This window comes from Spinacia oleracea, chromosome 1, assembly GCF_020520425.1.
Source record: "Spinacia oleracea cultivar Varoflay chromosome 1, BTI_SOV_V1, whole genome shotgun sequence".
Classification (NCBI taxonomy): Eukaryota; Viridiplantae; Streptophyta; class Magnoliopsida; order Caryophyllales; family Amaranthaceae; genus Spinacia; species Spinacia oleracea.
The window spans coordinates 118,701,627-118,720,425 of record NC_079487.1 but is presented as its reverse complement, the minus strand read 5'-3'; the positions used below and the strand labels follow the sequence as shown (position 1 = coordinate 118,720,425).

Here is an 18,799-nt window from a genome sequence, read left to right as displayed (position 1 = left end):
TATGTAGAGAAGCAACCTATGCAAAATGCACTAAGACAACCTCAAAAATAGGCTGCAAAACCAAACCAAACCAAACCAAACCACACTGATTAGAGTTACTCTTTACACTATATTCTCAGACGCATAAGCAAAACAATATAAACTCTACATTGAAGTCCCAGAAAAAGGCCTCATTCATGAATCATGGTAGTTTTTTAGATGCAGAAACCTGATCTGAAGGCAATCTGAAAATAACTGTTAACAATTTAAAGTTAACTAACCATCAATTCAAATACTGTGTTAAGCTCACAAACAGGAAGAGACTTCCTCTGCCGCAGCAACTCTAAGATATCCATCAGGCCCGTCCTTAAACCCCAGTAAAGGTAAGTCTGATAATGTCGGTATTCTAGTGGATATTGTCTTATCTTGCTCATATATACACTTTCAAACAGCAGACATCAATATCTCAGACGATTTTGTGCCTGGGTTCCATCTCAAGCCTTATCCTCTTAAGTACTATCTCCAGAAACTTTACTAACTAATCTATACGCGATTTATAAATTTATAGAGTACAGAGGCAATATTATAACATTTGAAGTGTAGGCTCAAAGTAAGCTCAAATTTTTAACTAACTATTCTATTTTTGAAATTTGTAAATTTTTTTCGTGCAATTAATAGGTGTAGCTTTCACAATTTGTTTTAACTAATTTTTAACTTTTGAGCTCAAATCAAGTTTTGAGACAAGTTAAAAGTTGAATTCATCAAGCTATACAGACTTGACGTTTGGCGAGATGTGGGTGTTACAAGATGAGCCGAGCTACCCCAAGCTAAACCTCAAGCTCGGCTTAACTCACCATTAAGGCATTAACACTTAGCCATAGTTTGGATGCAAACATAAATTGTCATCAGATAGATTCAAATAATACACTATCAGAATCCTAGTTTTGATACCCGATTACTTCCTGGAATACTGTAGAAACATACGAACAGCAATATATTCCGAAGAGATATGCTAACAGTCTTAACTACATAAGTTCTAGAAAAAATATGATCTAGCATCTATTACAGTTGGACAAACTATAATTAGTTAACAACAAGAATCTCCGTTTTCAACACAAAAACTACCGTACAACAGGACCAAAAAATCAGGCACAGAAGAAAACATATAAACATGGAGGAATCGTATCCAATGTGCATCTAACAAGTAGGATTATACTATAATAGCATAATGGATCTACAAGTTCCCATAAACTAGTGTAAACAGAGCTACTAAAGCATGTTCTCTTAATTGATTCACATGCGCTGACAGAATTTGAAAAAATATAAACAAATATGTAAGTTTCTGTTTGACTTCAGATCTATGAAATGATAAACAAATTCATCTGCTTTCGTGCAGGATAATTAACATTATTGTCCAATCAAAACTAAGCAACAGAGCACATGGTAAGTAACTAACCTTTGATCCATGTGAAGTCTTTGGTTGACATAAAGAGGCACAAGCAAGTAGCATCGTGCATAGTTTCCAAAACAAGTCCCTGAAGAGTCTACCATGCAACAGCAGCCCATAATATGAAGATGCATATAGAAAGATAATGGAAGATACTTGCAATAAAACAAATGGTAGAACTTACAAGGATATTCCTCATGACATTTTTGTCATAAGAGTGGGAGCCGAATTATCTAGTAAACTGTCCAGGGAGTGGTGCTAGAGACCTGCGTTCGATTCCCATTTGCGTCTATCAACATTTTTTCTTCCTCTGCTCCTAAAAGAAACTAGAACATTCTGTTCCATAACAAACTAATAATCGCAGTGCTGTAGACGTGTGAATGAAGTAAAAAGAATTCTAGAATCAATCTCATGAACTTTATATGCACGTTAACCAGAAGCAAAGAACTCAAATGCACAATCAATAGAGCCACAACTAGAGGGAGGACCAGCACTTACTAAATCGATCATCCAAGGGTCCCTAATAACAAGTGCAGCAGTTTGCCAATCCAGAAAGGATTTGTGGTTAGAGCTTGACCAACTGATTCTGTGATTGTAGTCTTTAGCATAAAAATAAGAAACTATTACTAAGAAACATAATATGGTTCTTTAAAACCTAAAGTTACAAACTACCACATCAAACGTCGTTAGAAATAAGTTATGCCTATCAAACATGTGTGCGTTAGAAAGAGGTTGAGCCAAGATTTTACATATCCAACAAATATAGCTTCAAACAAATAGAACAGTTCCCCTCATATATGCAATGATTTTTCTCTGATAAGCTCCAGTATACAGGCAACAATATGATTAATAACAAGTTAACAAATGTGTAGTTGTACAAGAGCTCAGGCCAGAGGCTTCCTTGCAGCAAATTCAATTTAACTAGGAAAACAATTGACTGTGATATTTCGGAGTAATTTACACAAAACAGCAAGTATCTGAGCAGGTAAATTAGTTCCTTGCCAAAGCACGATTCCGCATGTATCACTGAGTAAAGTTCTTATACCACAAGTTTTGCAATGCCCTAGAAAACCTTTTTTTTCTTTAGCTCATTTTTTTCAAAATTACTCGCTTTTGGAATTAGCTACAGAGATTCTAATATCAATGAAAAGACTGCAGGACAACTGGTGCGGTCATTAGAAAGTTTCTAGTCACAACTCACAAGACTAACCACCTTGTCACCAAAGAGAATAAAAAGACAACCCACTGATGCAACTCACAGAGCTAACACAAGTAAAACACAGTCTGGACTTCATGTGTTTCTTTGTCAAATTTCAAATAAGCCTTTTTATCCACTGATGCATGCAAACTAAGCTGGCATAGAAAGTACTGAAAACAACTTTGTTTTGCCATTATCTGACGGTTTAGGGTTATTCACAAGTGTTCAGGCGCTTTTACTTCTCTGCTGAACTATAACCAAGCTAATATTCAATTAGATTCCACTATTTACACCACTCAGAAAGGAAATTAAAAACTTGTCTCCTCTGAAGAGATTAATGGGAAGTAAGATATCAACCCAAGGGCAGTAAGCAGCACAAAAATCAGTATGTTGTTCCCAGACAACAATATCACAGTGTTTAACTGTCAATGAAACAATCAACAATCGAGACTTTCTGTACAAACATGTGTATAAAAATGTTCTCAGTTAAAATATCCCAACAAGCCTTACAAACAACAAAATCCATTCATTATGGCAGCTTCCTAATGACCTAAAGCATCATTAGACCAAAGCAGAAAAATGAGAGCAGCTGATTCAGAAGTGAGACACTAATTTGGTCAATTCAATATATTGCTGGTCAATAAGAAAAAGAAAAATGCGAAAAGGTAAGCATATCATTTGCAAAAAAAAAAAAAAAAAAAAATCATGAACTTGGAATTATCCTGCCTTAGCCAAGCTTATCATCAACCTTTGGTCCCATACTCCCATCAACTACAGGCTAGTTTTCCATAAAGAGTTTGATCCTCAAAATGAAAGCTGTTCACCATCACTCTCATCTGGAAATGTGACACATTTGTATACTTTACACTTCGAGCACAATGTATATCCAGTCTGCAAGCAAATTCGATTGAAAAGTTACATGGCAATCTTATCAAGAAATTATGAAGAACACCATAATTAAGAGGGGGCACATGGAGGACATCAAGACTATCTATGGCACCCTTCACAGGACATGTTTCACGTCAAAGCTATTTACGTTTCAGACAGACTCCTACTGAAGTCTTTGAAGAAAGCCATCATCCTAGCCTAAGTGAGAAAAAGAGAGTAAGGGAATAAAACAAAGACGACGACATGTTTATCTGACAGATATGTTACAGTTGATCAAAATCTTGGGAAACTGCCTCGATCAACATGCAGAAGATAATGAGGGAGAAATTCCCTTAAACTAAAATTTTGCAAGAAAAACAAAGTCCGAATTCTGAGCATTAACATCTTTCCGGACAACCCAATAATAATTGAACGACTATAAACTGCCAACTTTTTACTAACACCACTCCCTTACAATAAGGGATCCTAAACTACCCTCCTTCCTCCTTACACCACCTTACCCTGCTCCCCACTCACCCCCTGCCAACGCAACCCTAATCCCCACCCTTGTATTTTGACAGCACAAAAGATGAGGGGAAGCAAGAGAAGCGGATTTATTTTCAATCTGAATCATTTCAAAATGCGAAGGATTTGGTCTATCAAGAGGGAAGGAAGATAGAAACCCCTATTCCTTTCCGTTCCCCAGTCAAACCTAATTATTATCCAAATAGGAAACTGGATAAATCACTCTCCCTTTCCTCCCCTTCCTTCCATATCTCATTATCCCAATATAGCGTAAATGAATAGACCGAAAGTAAGGCACCAAAAAAGAAGTAAACAGAGGGATCATGTGTGAACATCTATACTAATATATTAAAAGGCGTTTATAAGAACGTATATGTGTCACGTAGATCCCTCCTTATTACGCCACATCACCACTACTCTGTATCATGACATATAGTTGACAACCAAAAAGCATATAGCAAGGATTGAACACTAGACATCTTGAATTAAAAGTTACCATTCTTACCATCTTAGCTAGCCACAATGATGTTATATCTTTCTATTTAAATAATAAATACAACTTTTTTAAAATGAATAATTAAAGGGAAAAAAAAACAAAAGAAAATTAATTACTTAACTTATAAATGTACAATTCTTTTCTTCTCAACTTAAGCTTAAAAAATAAAAAACTTAGGGTAATGGAGTGTAATTATGAGTGCAAAAGAGGGAAACATTGACAAGAGTATAATAATCAACTAATCATCAAGAAGAGAACTCGACTTTATTTTGATTTTCGGATATGGGAAGGAAGTTTGTTGATGGCCACTGATCTTGCATGGAAATCAGATAATAGCACCACATACACATATTTAAAATAAGTAAATCCCACTAAAAGTAAAACCCGGAGCAACGCCCGGGCCACAAACTAGTTTTTACTTAAAACTAAGTTAACTCTTAAGATACCACTGGAGGAGTGGAAAGTGTAAAACGGTGAGGGAGTAGGCGGGGACTAATGCTAGATGGTGAATTTTCCAGCTGATACTCTCATTGGAGGTTAACATGTAGATAACGGGCAAGCCTCCACTATGGTTTCACTTCATTGTCTCACATGTGAGATATTAATCAAAAGCTAGACATCATCTTATGTGTGCTTTATATAATCAAGCAAAAACATGTCTTGAGTTTTTCTAACATGGTAACATAGCAATGTTCATTAATACTTACCGCTTTGCATGATGGACATCGACGGTAGATCTTATTAGTTGGGGACTTCACATTAGTTTTTTGTCCGTTGCAGAAATCACAAAGTAGCCATCCTGTTCCATTACAAGGTTCACATAGAATTCCAACCTTCGACTCCTAAAAAGTTCAAGTTAAATTAGGATTTAAAGAGAAAGGTAACAAAGTGTACAGAAAAACAAAATTCATCAATGGAACAACAGACATACAGCTCAACAGAAATAAACTACAGTACTTCCAACTTTCCTACAGTCAAACAAGATGCGGTAATTAGAATATTTACATTCTGCTTAAAGATGTCGCTTGAGACCAATAGGTTTTGACCGTCATCTCAATAATAACTAGAGAATAGGAAGTTGCGGTAATAGTGTTTTGGAGATAAGATGAGAATATAGCTGTAGTTTGAGATCACTTTTCCTTTGGGAACAAGTTTTGGGTAAAAAGATTTATGATCTTGTACAAGTAATAAACTTTGAAATTAGTTTCATTCTCAATGAACCTTTAACACCTTCTCTTGTACATGAAGTGAATTTTAGAAGCCACTTTGAAGTTATATAATTAAGTCGATATAACAAATACAGAGAGCTATGCAAAAGAAAGAAGAGTAGTAGTTCAAGGCTCCAAGAACTTCTGTACAAAAAGCCAAAATTTTATTCACATGGAGGATGCACATAGCAGGGCATGACCTTCCCTGATGTTTATGGACTTCACAAACTTACACAGTTATACTCCCGGAAACATGTGTCTAATCTTCCACACAATCAAAGTTCTCACTACTATAGAAACAGGGTTTAAGCTTCGAACTAAGAAAAACCTGTCAATAAAGATTCTGAATGAAACATGTTGAACCTATAAAAATTGTTGCCTTTCTGCTACTTTACTACTTTCATCTTTTTGCAAAGGACTTTGTATTTGGAGAACCTCCCCAGGTGTACATGCAGTCTGACCCCAGCTCCAGCATCATCCCAGCTATGGGATATCCTGGTGGGTGGTAATGTCTCTATTATAATCCAAAAAGATACTCGTACAAATACTATACCATCTCGCTATGGTCGCAACAATAACAACCATATCAACATAAACCTAAATACGAGTAATATCCTTGTCCAAGTCCAAATATGGCAAGCAGGGCAGCAATCTAAGGCTCTAAGCTATAGCCAAGTAGCCAACTATTCTTAAAATGTCTCGACTGTTAACCAAGCAAGCATATATTCTCCCTCCATACTACTCGTAAATTTATATAATCACTTCTACTTCCCACATTCCGGAAAACAAATAAATAAACTATCTACTTTCCTTAACTATTTATTGTTGTGACTTGCCACATTACATACACTTGAGAAAGTAAGGAACTAAACTTTTTAAATGCATTCCTTTGCCATGATCTCAACTCAAGTTTAGAGCCACTTACTAAGATCCCTTACCTAAAGCCCCGCAGGCCCTCACTAACAATCAGCAATATTGGTACATTATTTAGTCTATATAAACCATCCCTCATTTCAAAATTCCAACTTTCAGCCTTCCTGACAATTTTGAGCCGCTCACAAGAACACCACCACCCACAAACAATGATTTGTCAAGCAATTGAGTAAACTATAATTAGCCAATTAGCAGGTACATTAAAAAAATGTACATAATCCTAATTTCAAAAGAACACTTCCTTCATTCATAAGCTACCCAAGCAAAGTTCACTTGCTTTTAATCATAATTCTTGGTACAACATATATAGTTCATTGCTTCAAATAGAGAAAGGTGTAGAGAAAGGAGAGATATACCTGTTGTTCCACTTGCTGAACAGCTGAGCAAAACGCAGGCTTTAAGCCCATCACCCTCTTTATATTTGATTTGGAAGATAATGGACCTTTTGGCAAGAAAGTAAACTTCACATTTGGCAAAAGAGCCGCCATTGTTGTTCCCATCAGTTTCTTCAAAATCATCAAATACCAACCAGTACTAACTGCTAACATTCACATAAAACCCCGCCAAATATCACCCTTCATCTTCACCATTATTCACCACATTGCCATTACGATTCCACCACACAAAATTACAACTCTGAGAAGTGAGAAAGTTTTTGCTAATATCCGAGATTGATCAATCGCATACACATACACATACACATACACATACACATACACATACACATACACATACACACATACACGAGTAGACGACCAATACCAATAAACCGCCAACCCGAAACAATTAATTCAAAACCCGGCCAAACAATACTTTTGGACTTCCGCCCCTATAGCGGAAAAAGAAATTCCCTCTCCTCTGCTCTCCAATGGAAGCCAGGAGAAGACACATTTTCTCTCTCCTCTATGTCATCATCACCTTACTCCCGCTTTCAACTCTCTCATTTCGTTCTCTCTCCCCGAATTCAAACCCGTGCGATCGAAGAACCCTACCAAATCCACTATCACTACGATCCGATCAGCTAACGGTCCTCATCAACGGGTATTCGGAGCTCCGTATCTCTCTCCTGAGTACGATCGCTGGAATTTACGCTTCATCGCCGGTTGTCTCCGCCGTCGTAGTTCTCTGGGGAAATCCATCGACACCGGGGGAAACCCTAGATTCTCTCTCCTCGAACTTATCGCTGCTCTACTCCGCTGGTGCGCCTGTTACCGTGCTCCGTCAAGAATCCAACAGTTTGAATTCAAGGTTCCTTCCGCGCCATTGGATCAGGACACGTGGGGTTCTAATATGTGACGATGATGTTGAGGTGGACCCCAAGTCAATCGAGTTTGCGTTCAGGATTTGGCAGGTGAATCAGGACCGTTTGATTGGGTTATTTGCGAGATCGCACGGTTTGGATTTAAGGAGGAAGGAATGGATCTACACCGTCCATCAAGATAGATATTCTATAGTGTTGACTAAGTTTTTGATGTTAAAAGTTGACTACTTGTATTTGTATAGTTGTGGGAGTGAGGGGTTAGAGGGACAGTTTAGTGAGTTGAGGGGCATGGTTGATAATATGCGTAATTGTGAAGATATATTGATGAATGTCGTGGTTGCTGACGCGACCGAGCACGGCCCGCTCCTTGTTGGAGCGGACCGTGTTAGAGATTGGGGGGACGCGAGGAACGAAGTAGCAATTGGAAAGCGAGAGAAAGAGGTGGATGTTGGATTGAGTAGTACAAAAAGAGGTCACGGAGATCATCGAAAGAGAAGAGGCGAGTGTATAGGGGAATTTCACAAGGTTTTGGGTAGAATGCCATTAAGGTATAGTTACGGAAAGGTGGTTAATTCGGTTAACGAACAAGGGTTATGTGAAAAAAGAGGAAAGTTAGTTCCTTGTGATCAACAAGTCCTTTAGTTGAAATCAAATGATTTATGGCTTATGTTGAATATTTTTTATTTATTTATTTATATGGAAAAAAACCAGGTTAATCCATTTGGTAGGGAAAACCTAACTCATCCTTTCGGATGATCATGGAGAGGGAATTATCAAAAGACAAAAACCATAACGACATAGTAGGACAAGAGCTTCCTTTTGCCGCTAAGTAATCCGCTGCTTGATTGGCTTCCCGATAACAATGAATGACCGAAAATGAATTCAAGTTCGATAAATCCAAGATAGCATCCCCAACGAGCCCACTAATCTCCCACGAGACCTGCCAAATTCAGTTCATCGAGTTGATCACCACCAAGTTATCCCCTTCAATAATAAGATTTTTGCACCCCGTCGCCGCCGCACTTTTAATTCCTTCTCGAAGTGTCGAAACTTCAACAAATAGGATGGAGTCCTCCGGGTGAAGAGTTTTTGCTCCCGCCACTAACAAAGCTCCTTCATCATTGTGAATAACAAACTCCAAAATTGTGGATGAACTTCCTCTTTTGGCACCATCAAATTTTAATTTAAAGTAACCAGAGGGAGATCGATTCCACGACACTTGTATTTTTTCTTTGACCGCACTTTTCTTAGAAAGAAAGGAAATAGAGGCTTGATCTTCAAATTCTGACCACGTCTTTATGTGGTTAATGATTAAACAACTAATTTTCGTGACTGACCTTGTTTCATTTTTAAACACTATGACATTTCTAGTATACCAAATATACCACCAAACTTTAGCTAATTTTGCTATGGAATCTCACCCTAGGGTGTCCTTAATGTGAATTAAGTTATCAAGCAAGGAGACATGGGGATCAAGTGAAGTGAGACACCAACCATGTGAATGGTTGAGATGGCTAAGAAGATCTTCTCCAGATGGGCAAGAGAGGAACAAATGCTCACTAGTTTCTGTATGGTGGGAACAAAATTGGCACTCGAGTGGAACCGAAGCATGACTTCTAATTCTTTTGTGGGGATAGCATCACTACACATTTTCCAAAGTTTTTTTTTGAATTTTTGGGTGCTACATTTAGTTTCCAAATCCAGTTGAAAGGAACTCTATTTTCCGTTTCCAGAGAAAGACCTTGCACTAAGCAAGCAAAACATTTTATCTTCGATATCATTCATAGGGATAGGGATTGCCATTTTTTTAGCTTTAGCTATTACATTCCTTTGCATTTCCGATCCTCCAATACCAGTGCGTTCCTCCATCGGAGCAGTATCATTAAAGTCACCCTCCAAAAACCAAGGGTCTGAGTACGAGTTCTTGACATTCTCCAACTCCATCCATAATTCACGTCGAAGGGACGAATTAGGACTTGCATATATGGACGAGAATAACCATTATCACTCTGCATTTTTTTTGTCTTTATTCCCATGTTGTTGCCTATTCTGCACCGACTTATTTCTATTATTGACTCGTCTAGGAGCTCTCTGAACCAACATCCACATCCTCTGGTCTCGATTGACCATGCTTGACTGTTACACTCCCTGAATTTAATCATTGTTAACCCTTGGCGCATCCTGCCCTTCTCCATTTTCTCTAAAGATCGTGCAATCACTATCTTTCTAGGTGGTCGCACTTAAAGCAAATCTGGCGTAGTCTTTCGTACTGTATCTTCCACACTCGACCATTTAAATGAAACTTAGATAGCAGAGGCTTGGTTATATCCACTTCTATACACAGACAAATGCCCCATATCCATGGATTCAGTATTCCTATCAATTCACACCACTTACATTATAGCTAGTGGGGGAAACCACTTGTCGTAATTTTTGCGCATCTCATTGCTTATCTAAGGTTATGAATTCTGGGACTTTTTGTTTTCCTTGGGGTTGATGACTAGAAGAGAAGCTACTAATGGGGGACGGAAAAACTCAATTATTGTAATCCCCCGTAAATTTATAAATTTTATTAATATATTTTAACGTATATTATTTATATTTAAATAGAATTTATGAATTTTAAGTAATGAATATATAATTAACGTATATTTATTTTATTTTAAGTACGTTCTAAATATTTAACGATTTTTGAACTTTATTATATTTATATATTTAATGTATATTTAATTTCATTTAAATATATTCTAAATATTTTAACGGTTTGCGCAATCAAGAATAATTTTAGAATTTTATGTTGAAAAGAATTTGAATTAGGAAAACTCGTTGAATTCGGAAAAACAACCCTATTCGATTTGACTCAAACACTAAAACCCAAATCCTAATCCTAGCCCCACGTGGGAAAAGCCCAAAATAAAAAAATAAAAAAACCCCCAAAAACTCCCTTTTCTAATCCATTTCACGTGAAATGAAAAACCAACAAACTCTCCCCTTGTCTCAACTGTACGTGAAAAGCAAAACCCTCAGACCCTCTTCAAACTTCACGTAAAAACCCAAAAGCCTGTTGTACCAAGCCACCGCCGTTGTCCCAGCCGCCGCAGCCACCCGACCACCGTCGCTCCTCCGTGCCCGGTAATTCCTCCTCCTCCCTCTCGTCTATAATTTCTTTCTTTCTCCCTTCTTCTTCTTCTTCTTCTTCCCTTAATTAATCATGAGTTCTGTTTTGCTCAACCACCAGCGCTCGCAACCACCGCCACCTGGTTGCTGTTTCTGCGTCTACCCCGCGCCGCACCGCCTGCACCGTCGTTGTGGCCCTGCCCGCTCGGCCTGCTCCTCCCTCCTTCCTCCTCCACGCAAGCACACTCCCCTCGCCACCATCACTAGTGTCAGCCACCAGTTGCGTCGCGCCGCCTGTCCGCCGCGCCGTAGACCACCCGCCTGCTTCCGCCACCACTGCCGCCGGCCAGCAACCCATTCCCTCTCTTTTGGTTGTTTCTTAAACCCTAAGTTATTTAAATCTTTTAATTAAGTTTATTAATTTGAATTTATGCTCTTGAATTTAAATTATATGTTTCTATGATTTAACTAGAATTTTCAGATTTACATATTATGTTTAAATAATGAATTTAATAACGTTTTAATAATTTAAATTGCGTTTCTTGAATTTAAATTATAAGATTTATGATTTAATTGTGGATTTCAGAATTTTAGGTTTGCATAATTAAATTATTAATTTTCAGATTAGGTAATTGAAATGAAATAATGATTTTAATTATTAAAGTGTGAAATTTTAAGGTTTTTAATGATTTAAATCATAATCGAATGATTATATATTATTAAAGCTATTATTTTTATGATTTTAAGAACGTTCATTATGTTTTGTGGACGTTTGAAATTATTTTATATTGCTGGAAATTTTAAAAGGAATGTTTTATTGGAGTTTAGAACGTTTTGGGATCATTAGTTTAATAGTTATTATGCTTGGAGGTTATTTAGTTAAGTTTCGATATTGGGATGGTTCAAAATATGTTTAGGGTGTATTTAGAGTACTTTAGTATTGCTGTAAATTGTTGGATATTGATTGGGGAATTTTATTGGTTGTTTTTAGGCGGAGAATTCTCTGTAGGCGACTTTTGAGTTCGTTAAAGTGGCCTATCAGTTTGTTTACACAAGGTACGTACATACCTGTGTGCTTGGAATGTGTGTGATTTGTTGAAACCATATTGAAATGATTTATGAACTTCGTTATGTTGAAACGATTGAGGAACTTGGTTATGTTGAAATTGTTGATGAACTAGGTTATGTTGAAAGTGCATGTTTAATATTGTTGGATGGACATGTTAAGCATATATATTTCGTTATGAGAATTATAGCATGTTGGTATGGATGATTGATGCGAACATGTTGGTTGGGAACATTAGATTATTATATATATTGATTCAGATCGATTGTTCATTGTTCCCTTTTAGCTTTTCACTACTTTATAAGGGCCGAGGACCTTGTTTAGTAAGTTGAAACCTTATACCCATATAGAGGGGTTGTATCAGTATTAAAGGAAAGGTTGAATTAATTGGAATAAGTCTTGTGTGACGTCTCTGTGATCACTTGTTTAATTCAAAGATAGAAGAAGTTGCGTTTACTTGTTGAATATAATATTTATGTTTGATGAGTCATAACCAAGTATTAAAAGTTAAGTCATGTAAAGTGAACATGAGTAGCAATAGCTTTAGACTGTGCACGTCTAAAGTGACGGACAATCGGGAGTTGGGGTCATGGGTCGCCTATGGCTTTTTCTGGGGCCGGATTGATCACCGGTTCTATTTTTATTTAAAAGTCCCTCGATATCGCAGGTCATTGGGGTTTACGGAGTCGCGCCCGTACCTCGTCTTCCTTAGTGAAGAAGAAGAAGTTTCTAGTAGACAACTCAGTCCATTGACTATTTCAATTTAAATAATGTTAATGATACAAAAGTCTAGTTCAGTCAAACATAGTCTTCAAGTCAATATATCTTGATTATCCTTGCTTATGTTTTATTTAGTACCATGTTAGGATTGTTCGTTTAATAGAATCATGTTAGGATTATTATTGATTTAGTATGTAGTACTCAGCTTTGCTGATTACGTGCTTTTGCTTGTGCATGTTGATCATGGCTATGCCTTATTGATCCTGTGATGACCCAATCTTGGTGAGCAGTCTCTAAGGATCAATAAGCATTGTCCATCTGCAGGTTTGAAGATGATGCATCATTGGGGATCGGGATTAGAGAGCTTGTAGTTAGATTTGCTTTATTAAGTAATTTGGTTTGTTAACTTAAATTTGAAATTTGTCGTACTATTCGTATTTCCTTATTTCAGTTAAATGGGTTTTGGACTAAATCTGTAATCGATTATTTATAAACCTGAAGTTAGTTTTATGTTTTCCGCTGCAAAATTCTGAATAAGCCGTTACGTTTTCACACGGGCGATAATGCCTTGATAATTCTCTACGTTTTATATTAAAAGATTATTTTAGAAAAGAGAGAATTGTCGGGGTGTTACAAAGTGGTATCTAGAAGCTAAGGTTTTACTTTAATAAATTTTTAGGCGCCTAACTACCTAGTTATTTAAAATAGATTTCTTAAAAATCGAGCTTCTACGGATTATAGTGTTCAAAAATTGGTACTTTTTTTTGGGGGGCCGATTTCATTTTACCTTGTTTGAAAGTATACGATATTCCTTATTTACGTTCGAAATCAAATTATTTTTCCAAGTTAAAGTGATACTTTGGACATTTATTTTTTATTATTTATTATTCAAACAAATAAATAAAAATCATATGAATACATTTTTTTTTTAAAAAGGAGTTCAATTTTTTTTAAAGTTGTTTCAAGAGTTAGAATTCGTTAATTAGGAAATATAAATCTTTTTGAATTAATAACTTTATTCTCGAATTTATTCGCTACGTTATAATTTTATTATATTTTCGTTCTTTTATTTCGTTATATAAATGATTCTAATGCTTTAGTTTATGAGAGATGGGTAGTATAAGAAGGGCATATAAGATAGAATTATATGTACATTAGTAGCTAGTCAATGATAAGAAATTGATTGTTATGTATGTGCATGTGCTAATTGTTTAAGTGTTACATTTACAAGTGCATAAAGAATTGTTTGATTCCACCAAACTTATCGATTACTGAACCTTGTTTATGTTTTGGCTGGAAAATCGTTAGTGAGACCTTGAATTGTTTATTTCAGGAATAAAATGTTTCTTTCCAAGTATACCAATATAGGATCCTTCGAGAAACTTGATATAGAAACCCCAGATATTTATGTGAAAAAAATTGTGTTTGGATGTGAATATTATGCTAAGGTTCAAGGGCAACCTATCTTAATGAGAAAGGATATCATAGCAGCCACTATCATTAATTGCTTACCTAACAAATTTCCATACCTAGAACTCAAGGAAAAGTTTAAAGACATGCATTCTGATAATGGAACTCCAAACTTGGTTAAGTATGGAACTTGGGATGGTAGATGGAAATATGATTCAGAAATTCTGACCACCATTATTGAAGCAGCAGAAAGTGGGTTTAGAGACGGTAAAATCGTAGGGAGTCATGTTGGGGATTCAGTTACAGAAGAACCTATGGGAATTAGTGTAAATAATAACCTAGAGGAAAATGATGTAGCTGTGGAGAATGAGAATGTAGGTGTTGAGGCAGAGAATCCTAACTCAGCGGCTCATGAGCCAACCATTGAGATCTCTAGTGATTCGAATGCAGAACTCGAAAGTGAACAGGAGATGGCAAGTGAGCCTAATCAAAATGAAGACATGGGTGAAGATGCAAACCCTGAGGAAGACCCCGATGAAGACCCTGAAGAAGAGTTCGATGATCTTGAGATCTAAATTTCACTCCGCAAGTCTCAGGAGCAATGGATAGGCAAGAGGCCACAAATATTTTGAAGTCATAAATAGTTAATTAGCTCTTTTATGTTTTAAAGAATAAGTAGCAAAGCTACAACTGTTTAAGGTTTAAGTTTATTGAAGTTTGAAATGTTCTTTATTATTTTCGAGGATGTAATAAACCTCTATGGAGTTAGCAATAAAAGTTAAAGTTTTCAAGGAAGTGTTCTTTATTCTATTTTGAGGATTCCATAATACTCCAACCTCTAGGTAGTACGTCATGGATTAATTGTTTGCATACTCAATGTGAATTGTGGATCAATTTAATTGCCACAATAATATTAAATGATGAGTACATAAAGGAAGTGAGGGCCAATCTAGACCCTCATGACCAATATAATTCAAAATGTTATGCCTTACGTGCAGTGTGAATGTCTTTCGTGAACTATTGAGGATGAGTATTTTTTTTTTTTAATGATTATTGCATCTTGTAGACGATCGTTGCACATTTGTAAACGATTGTCGTGCCTTCGTAAATGATGTGTATTAATGTGAACATTGTTGGTTGAGGCGATCTTTATGGCCAATTCAAGTATTAAATTGTATGGGATAACGTATAGGTGATGTTTCAAACCTAAAGTAGAGTATACTAATTGCAGGTCGCGTTCTAGAATGGCCAACAACAATGATCTAGCTGCTGCGATTCGCCTCTTGGCGGAAAAGCTAACCCAGGAGAGAACTGAGCGCCCCGATTCTGCAGGGGAAATGTTTGAAAGACTTTCTAAGGTTAAGCCACCGTATTTCAATGGGCAAGCAGACCCAACCTTCCTGGAAAACTGGATTAGGGAATTTGAGAAACTATTTGAGGCTGTGAGTGTAACACCCCGACAATTCTCTCTTTTCTAAAATAATCTTTTAATATAAAACGTAGAGAATTATCAAGGCATTATCGCCCGTGTGAAAACGTAACGGCTTATTCAGAATTTTGCAGCGGAAAACATAAAACTAACTTTTAGGTTCATAAATAATCTATTACATATTAGGTCCAAACCAATTAACTGAATTAAGGAAATACGAATAGTACGACAAATTTCAAATCCAAGTTAACAAATTAAATCACTTAATTAAACAAATAGAACTACAAGCTCTCTAATCCCGATCCCAATGATGCATCATCTTCAAACCTGTAGATGGGCAACGCTTATTGATCCTTAGAGACTGCTCACCAAAGATGGGTCATCACAGGATCAATAAGGCATAGCCATGATCAACACACACAAACAAAGCACGTAATCAGCAAAGCTGAGTACTACATACTAAAACAACAACAATCCTAGCATGATACTATCAAACCAACAACCCTAACATGATACTAATAAATATAAGTAAGGACAGACAAAACATAATAATTTGACGACTATACTTGACTAGACTAAGCTAGACTTGATAACCATAATATTATTTTAGTTGAAATAGACAATGGACCGAGTTGACCATCCAGAAGTCTTCACTAAGGAAGACGAGGTACGGGCGCGACTCCGTAACCTCAGTGACCTGCGATATCGAGGAACGTTTAAATAAAAATAGGACACGGTGATCAATCCGGTTCCAGAAAAGGCCATGGGCTACCACCATGAACCCCAACTCCTGTTTGTCCGTCACTTCAGACGTGCACAGTCTAAAGCTATTGCTATTCAGTTTCACTTTACATGATTTATAAATTGAGATTCCGTTATGACTCAACCATTACATAAGACAGACAATTCACATTTGTTCACAACTGTTTTTATCTTGGAATTAAGTAAGTGATCATAAAAGCATCAATCAAGACTCATTCCAACTTAACCAACCTTTCCTTTAACCATGAGCAACCCTGTATATGGGCATAAAGTTTCAACCTACTAAACAAGGTCCTCCGCCCTTATAAAGTAGTGAAAAGATAGAAAGGGAACAACAACCAATCGATCCAACCCAATCATATAGAATAATCTAGTGTTCCCAACCAACATGTTTGTATCAAACATCCATACTAACATGTTACAGTTTTTATAGTGCAAAATAAGTTCAATAAGTTTGTCCAACAGTATTAAACATGCACATTCAATATAACCCAGTTCGTCCATAATATCAACATCACCAAGTTCAACAACAAGATTCAACATGGTTTCAACAATTAGCACACATTCCAAGCACACAGGTATGTACGTACCTTGTATAAACAACTAATAGGCCACTTTAACACTTTCAAATATCGCCTAAAGAAAATTCTCCGCCTAAAACAACCAACAAGTAATCCCAATCAATTTCTAATCATTCGCAACCATAATAAAGCATTCCAAATACATCCTAAATATACTTAGAACATTCCCCAACATCAAAACTTGAGTATTTGATTTCCTAGCATAATAATTATTGAATCAATGATTGAAATTCGTTGAAAACTCTTCGCAAACATCATACTTTAATTTCCAGCAATATAACTACTTTCAAACTGCTCCAAAACATAATTAACATGTTTGAAATCATAAAAACAATAACTTTAATAATTCCTAAACATCCTACCATGATTTAAAATTATTAAAAACCTTAAAATTCATACTTTAAATAATTAAAAATCAATATTTCAATGCATTTATATAATCTGAAAATTAATAATTTAATTATGCAAACATATAATTCTTGAAATTCATAATCAAATCATAAAAGTTATAATTTTAATTCAAGAAACATAATTAAATTATTAAAACGTAATTAAATTCATTATTTAGTTTAGGGTTTAAGGAAATAACCAAAAGTTAGGAGAGAGGAAGGACGAAGGCATGGCTGGAGGCGCGGCTGGAGGCGCGGCTGGGCGACAGGGTTGCACACGGAGGTGCGCTGGTGGCTGCGAACGCATAAACAATCGAGTAAGGTTGTAGAAAACGAACAAGAGAAAGAATGAAGCAAGAGAGGGAGGAGGAATAAGAGATTACCGGCGCAGCAAGCATGGAGGCGTCTCAACGGCGCGGCAAGGTGGTGGAGTAGTAGCGGCGACCAGGTGGTGGTGGTGTGCGAGAGGAACACGCAAAACAGAACCCATGAATAAGGAGGGCAAATCGAAAGAAAGAAAACGAAAGAGAAGAGGAGGTGGAAGGATTACCGAACGAAGGAGGAAGCCGGGCGTCGGAGGAGAGCAGCGGTGGTGCGGCTTGTGGTGACGGCTGCCGGCGGCTGGGGTGGAGTTTTGAGGGTTCACGTGAAGTTGAAGGAAGGAGGGTTAAGGGTTTTCTAGTTCACGTGAATTTGATGGAGGGAGTGTTTGTAATTTTTTTTTTTTTCTTGTTTTTGTTTTTTTTTTTACGTACAATAAGAGTAGGGAGGAAGAGTTTTGGGTCTTATAGTTTGGGCTTTTCCAAGTGGGCTTAGAATTAGGATTTCAATCCAAAATCAATTAGGATCGTTTTCTAAATTCAATCGGTTTTCGTAATTCGATTTCTTTTCAACGTAAAATTCTAAAATTACTCTTGATTTCATAAAACGTTGAAATATTTAGAACGTATAAAATAAATTACGTTAAATATATATTTATTACTAAACTTCATAAATTCTATTTAATTATAAATAATATACGTTAAAATATATTTAATAAAATTTATAAATTTACGGGGGATTACAATCTACCCCTCTTAAAAGAAGTTTCGTCCCGAAACTTGACACGAAATTTCCCGCATTTTTCCCAAAAGCTTTTAACTTATTCTTACTAGATAAGTACTTGTGCCACCGATGTGCACTCTTTTGCCAACTCAAAGCTATTTGTGTTACTCATGAACACCTTTTCTTATGCGGAGAATCTATTTGCTTTGCATTAACTTGTAAAATTTGCTAAAATAAGCAATAAAATGCATAAAAATTCCATAAAATAGGTAAAAAGCGCGAATTTCTATCGCATTCTACCCCCTTAAAGAAAACGAGTTACGCCCTCGTAACTCACCCCAGGGAATGACTTTGGATATTTCTACTT

At 36.5% G+C, this 18,799-nt stretch overlaps 2 protein-coding genes across 2 annotated transcripts; one reads left to right on the top strand and one right to left on the bottom strand.

The window, feature by feature from the left end:
* Window positions 1-3,041: 3,041 nt before the first annotated feature.
* Window positions 3,042-7,224, bottom strand: LOC110783911 (uncharacterized). Its single transcript, XM_021988295.2, has 3 exons — window positions 7,010-7,224; window positions 5,220-5,354; window positions 3,042-3,515 (listed from the first exon to the last, which is right to left on the bottom strand). The coding sequence occupies exons 1-3, from the start codon at window positions 7,199-7,201 to the stop codon at window positions 3,429-3,431; spliced, it is 414 nt and encodes a 137-aa protein (XP_021843987.1). The 5' UTR covers window positions 7,202-7,224; the 3' UTR covers window positions 3,042-3,428.
* A 297-nt stretch (window positions 7,225-7,521) lies between these two features.
* Window positions 7,522-8,588, top strand: LOC110783909 (glycosyltransferase family protein 64 C3). The gene has a single exon (XM_021988293.2). It carries the CDS (start codon window positions 7,522-7,524, stop codon window positions 8,554-8,556), a length of 1,035 nt encoding a protein of 344 aa, XP_021843985.2. The 3' UTR covers window positions 8,557-8,588.
* The last annotated feature ends 10,211 nt before the right edge of the window (window positions 8,589-18,799 follow it).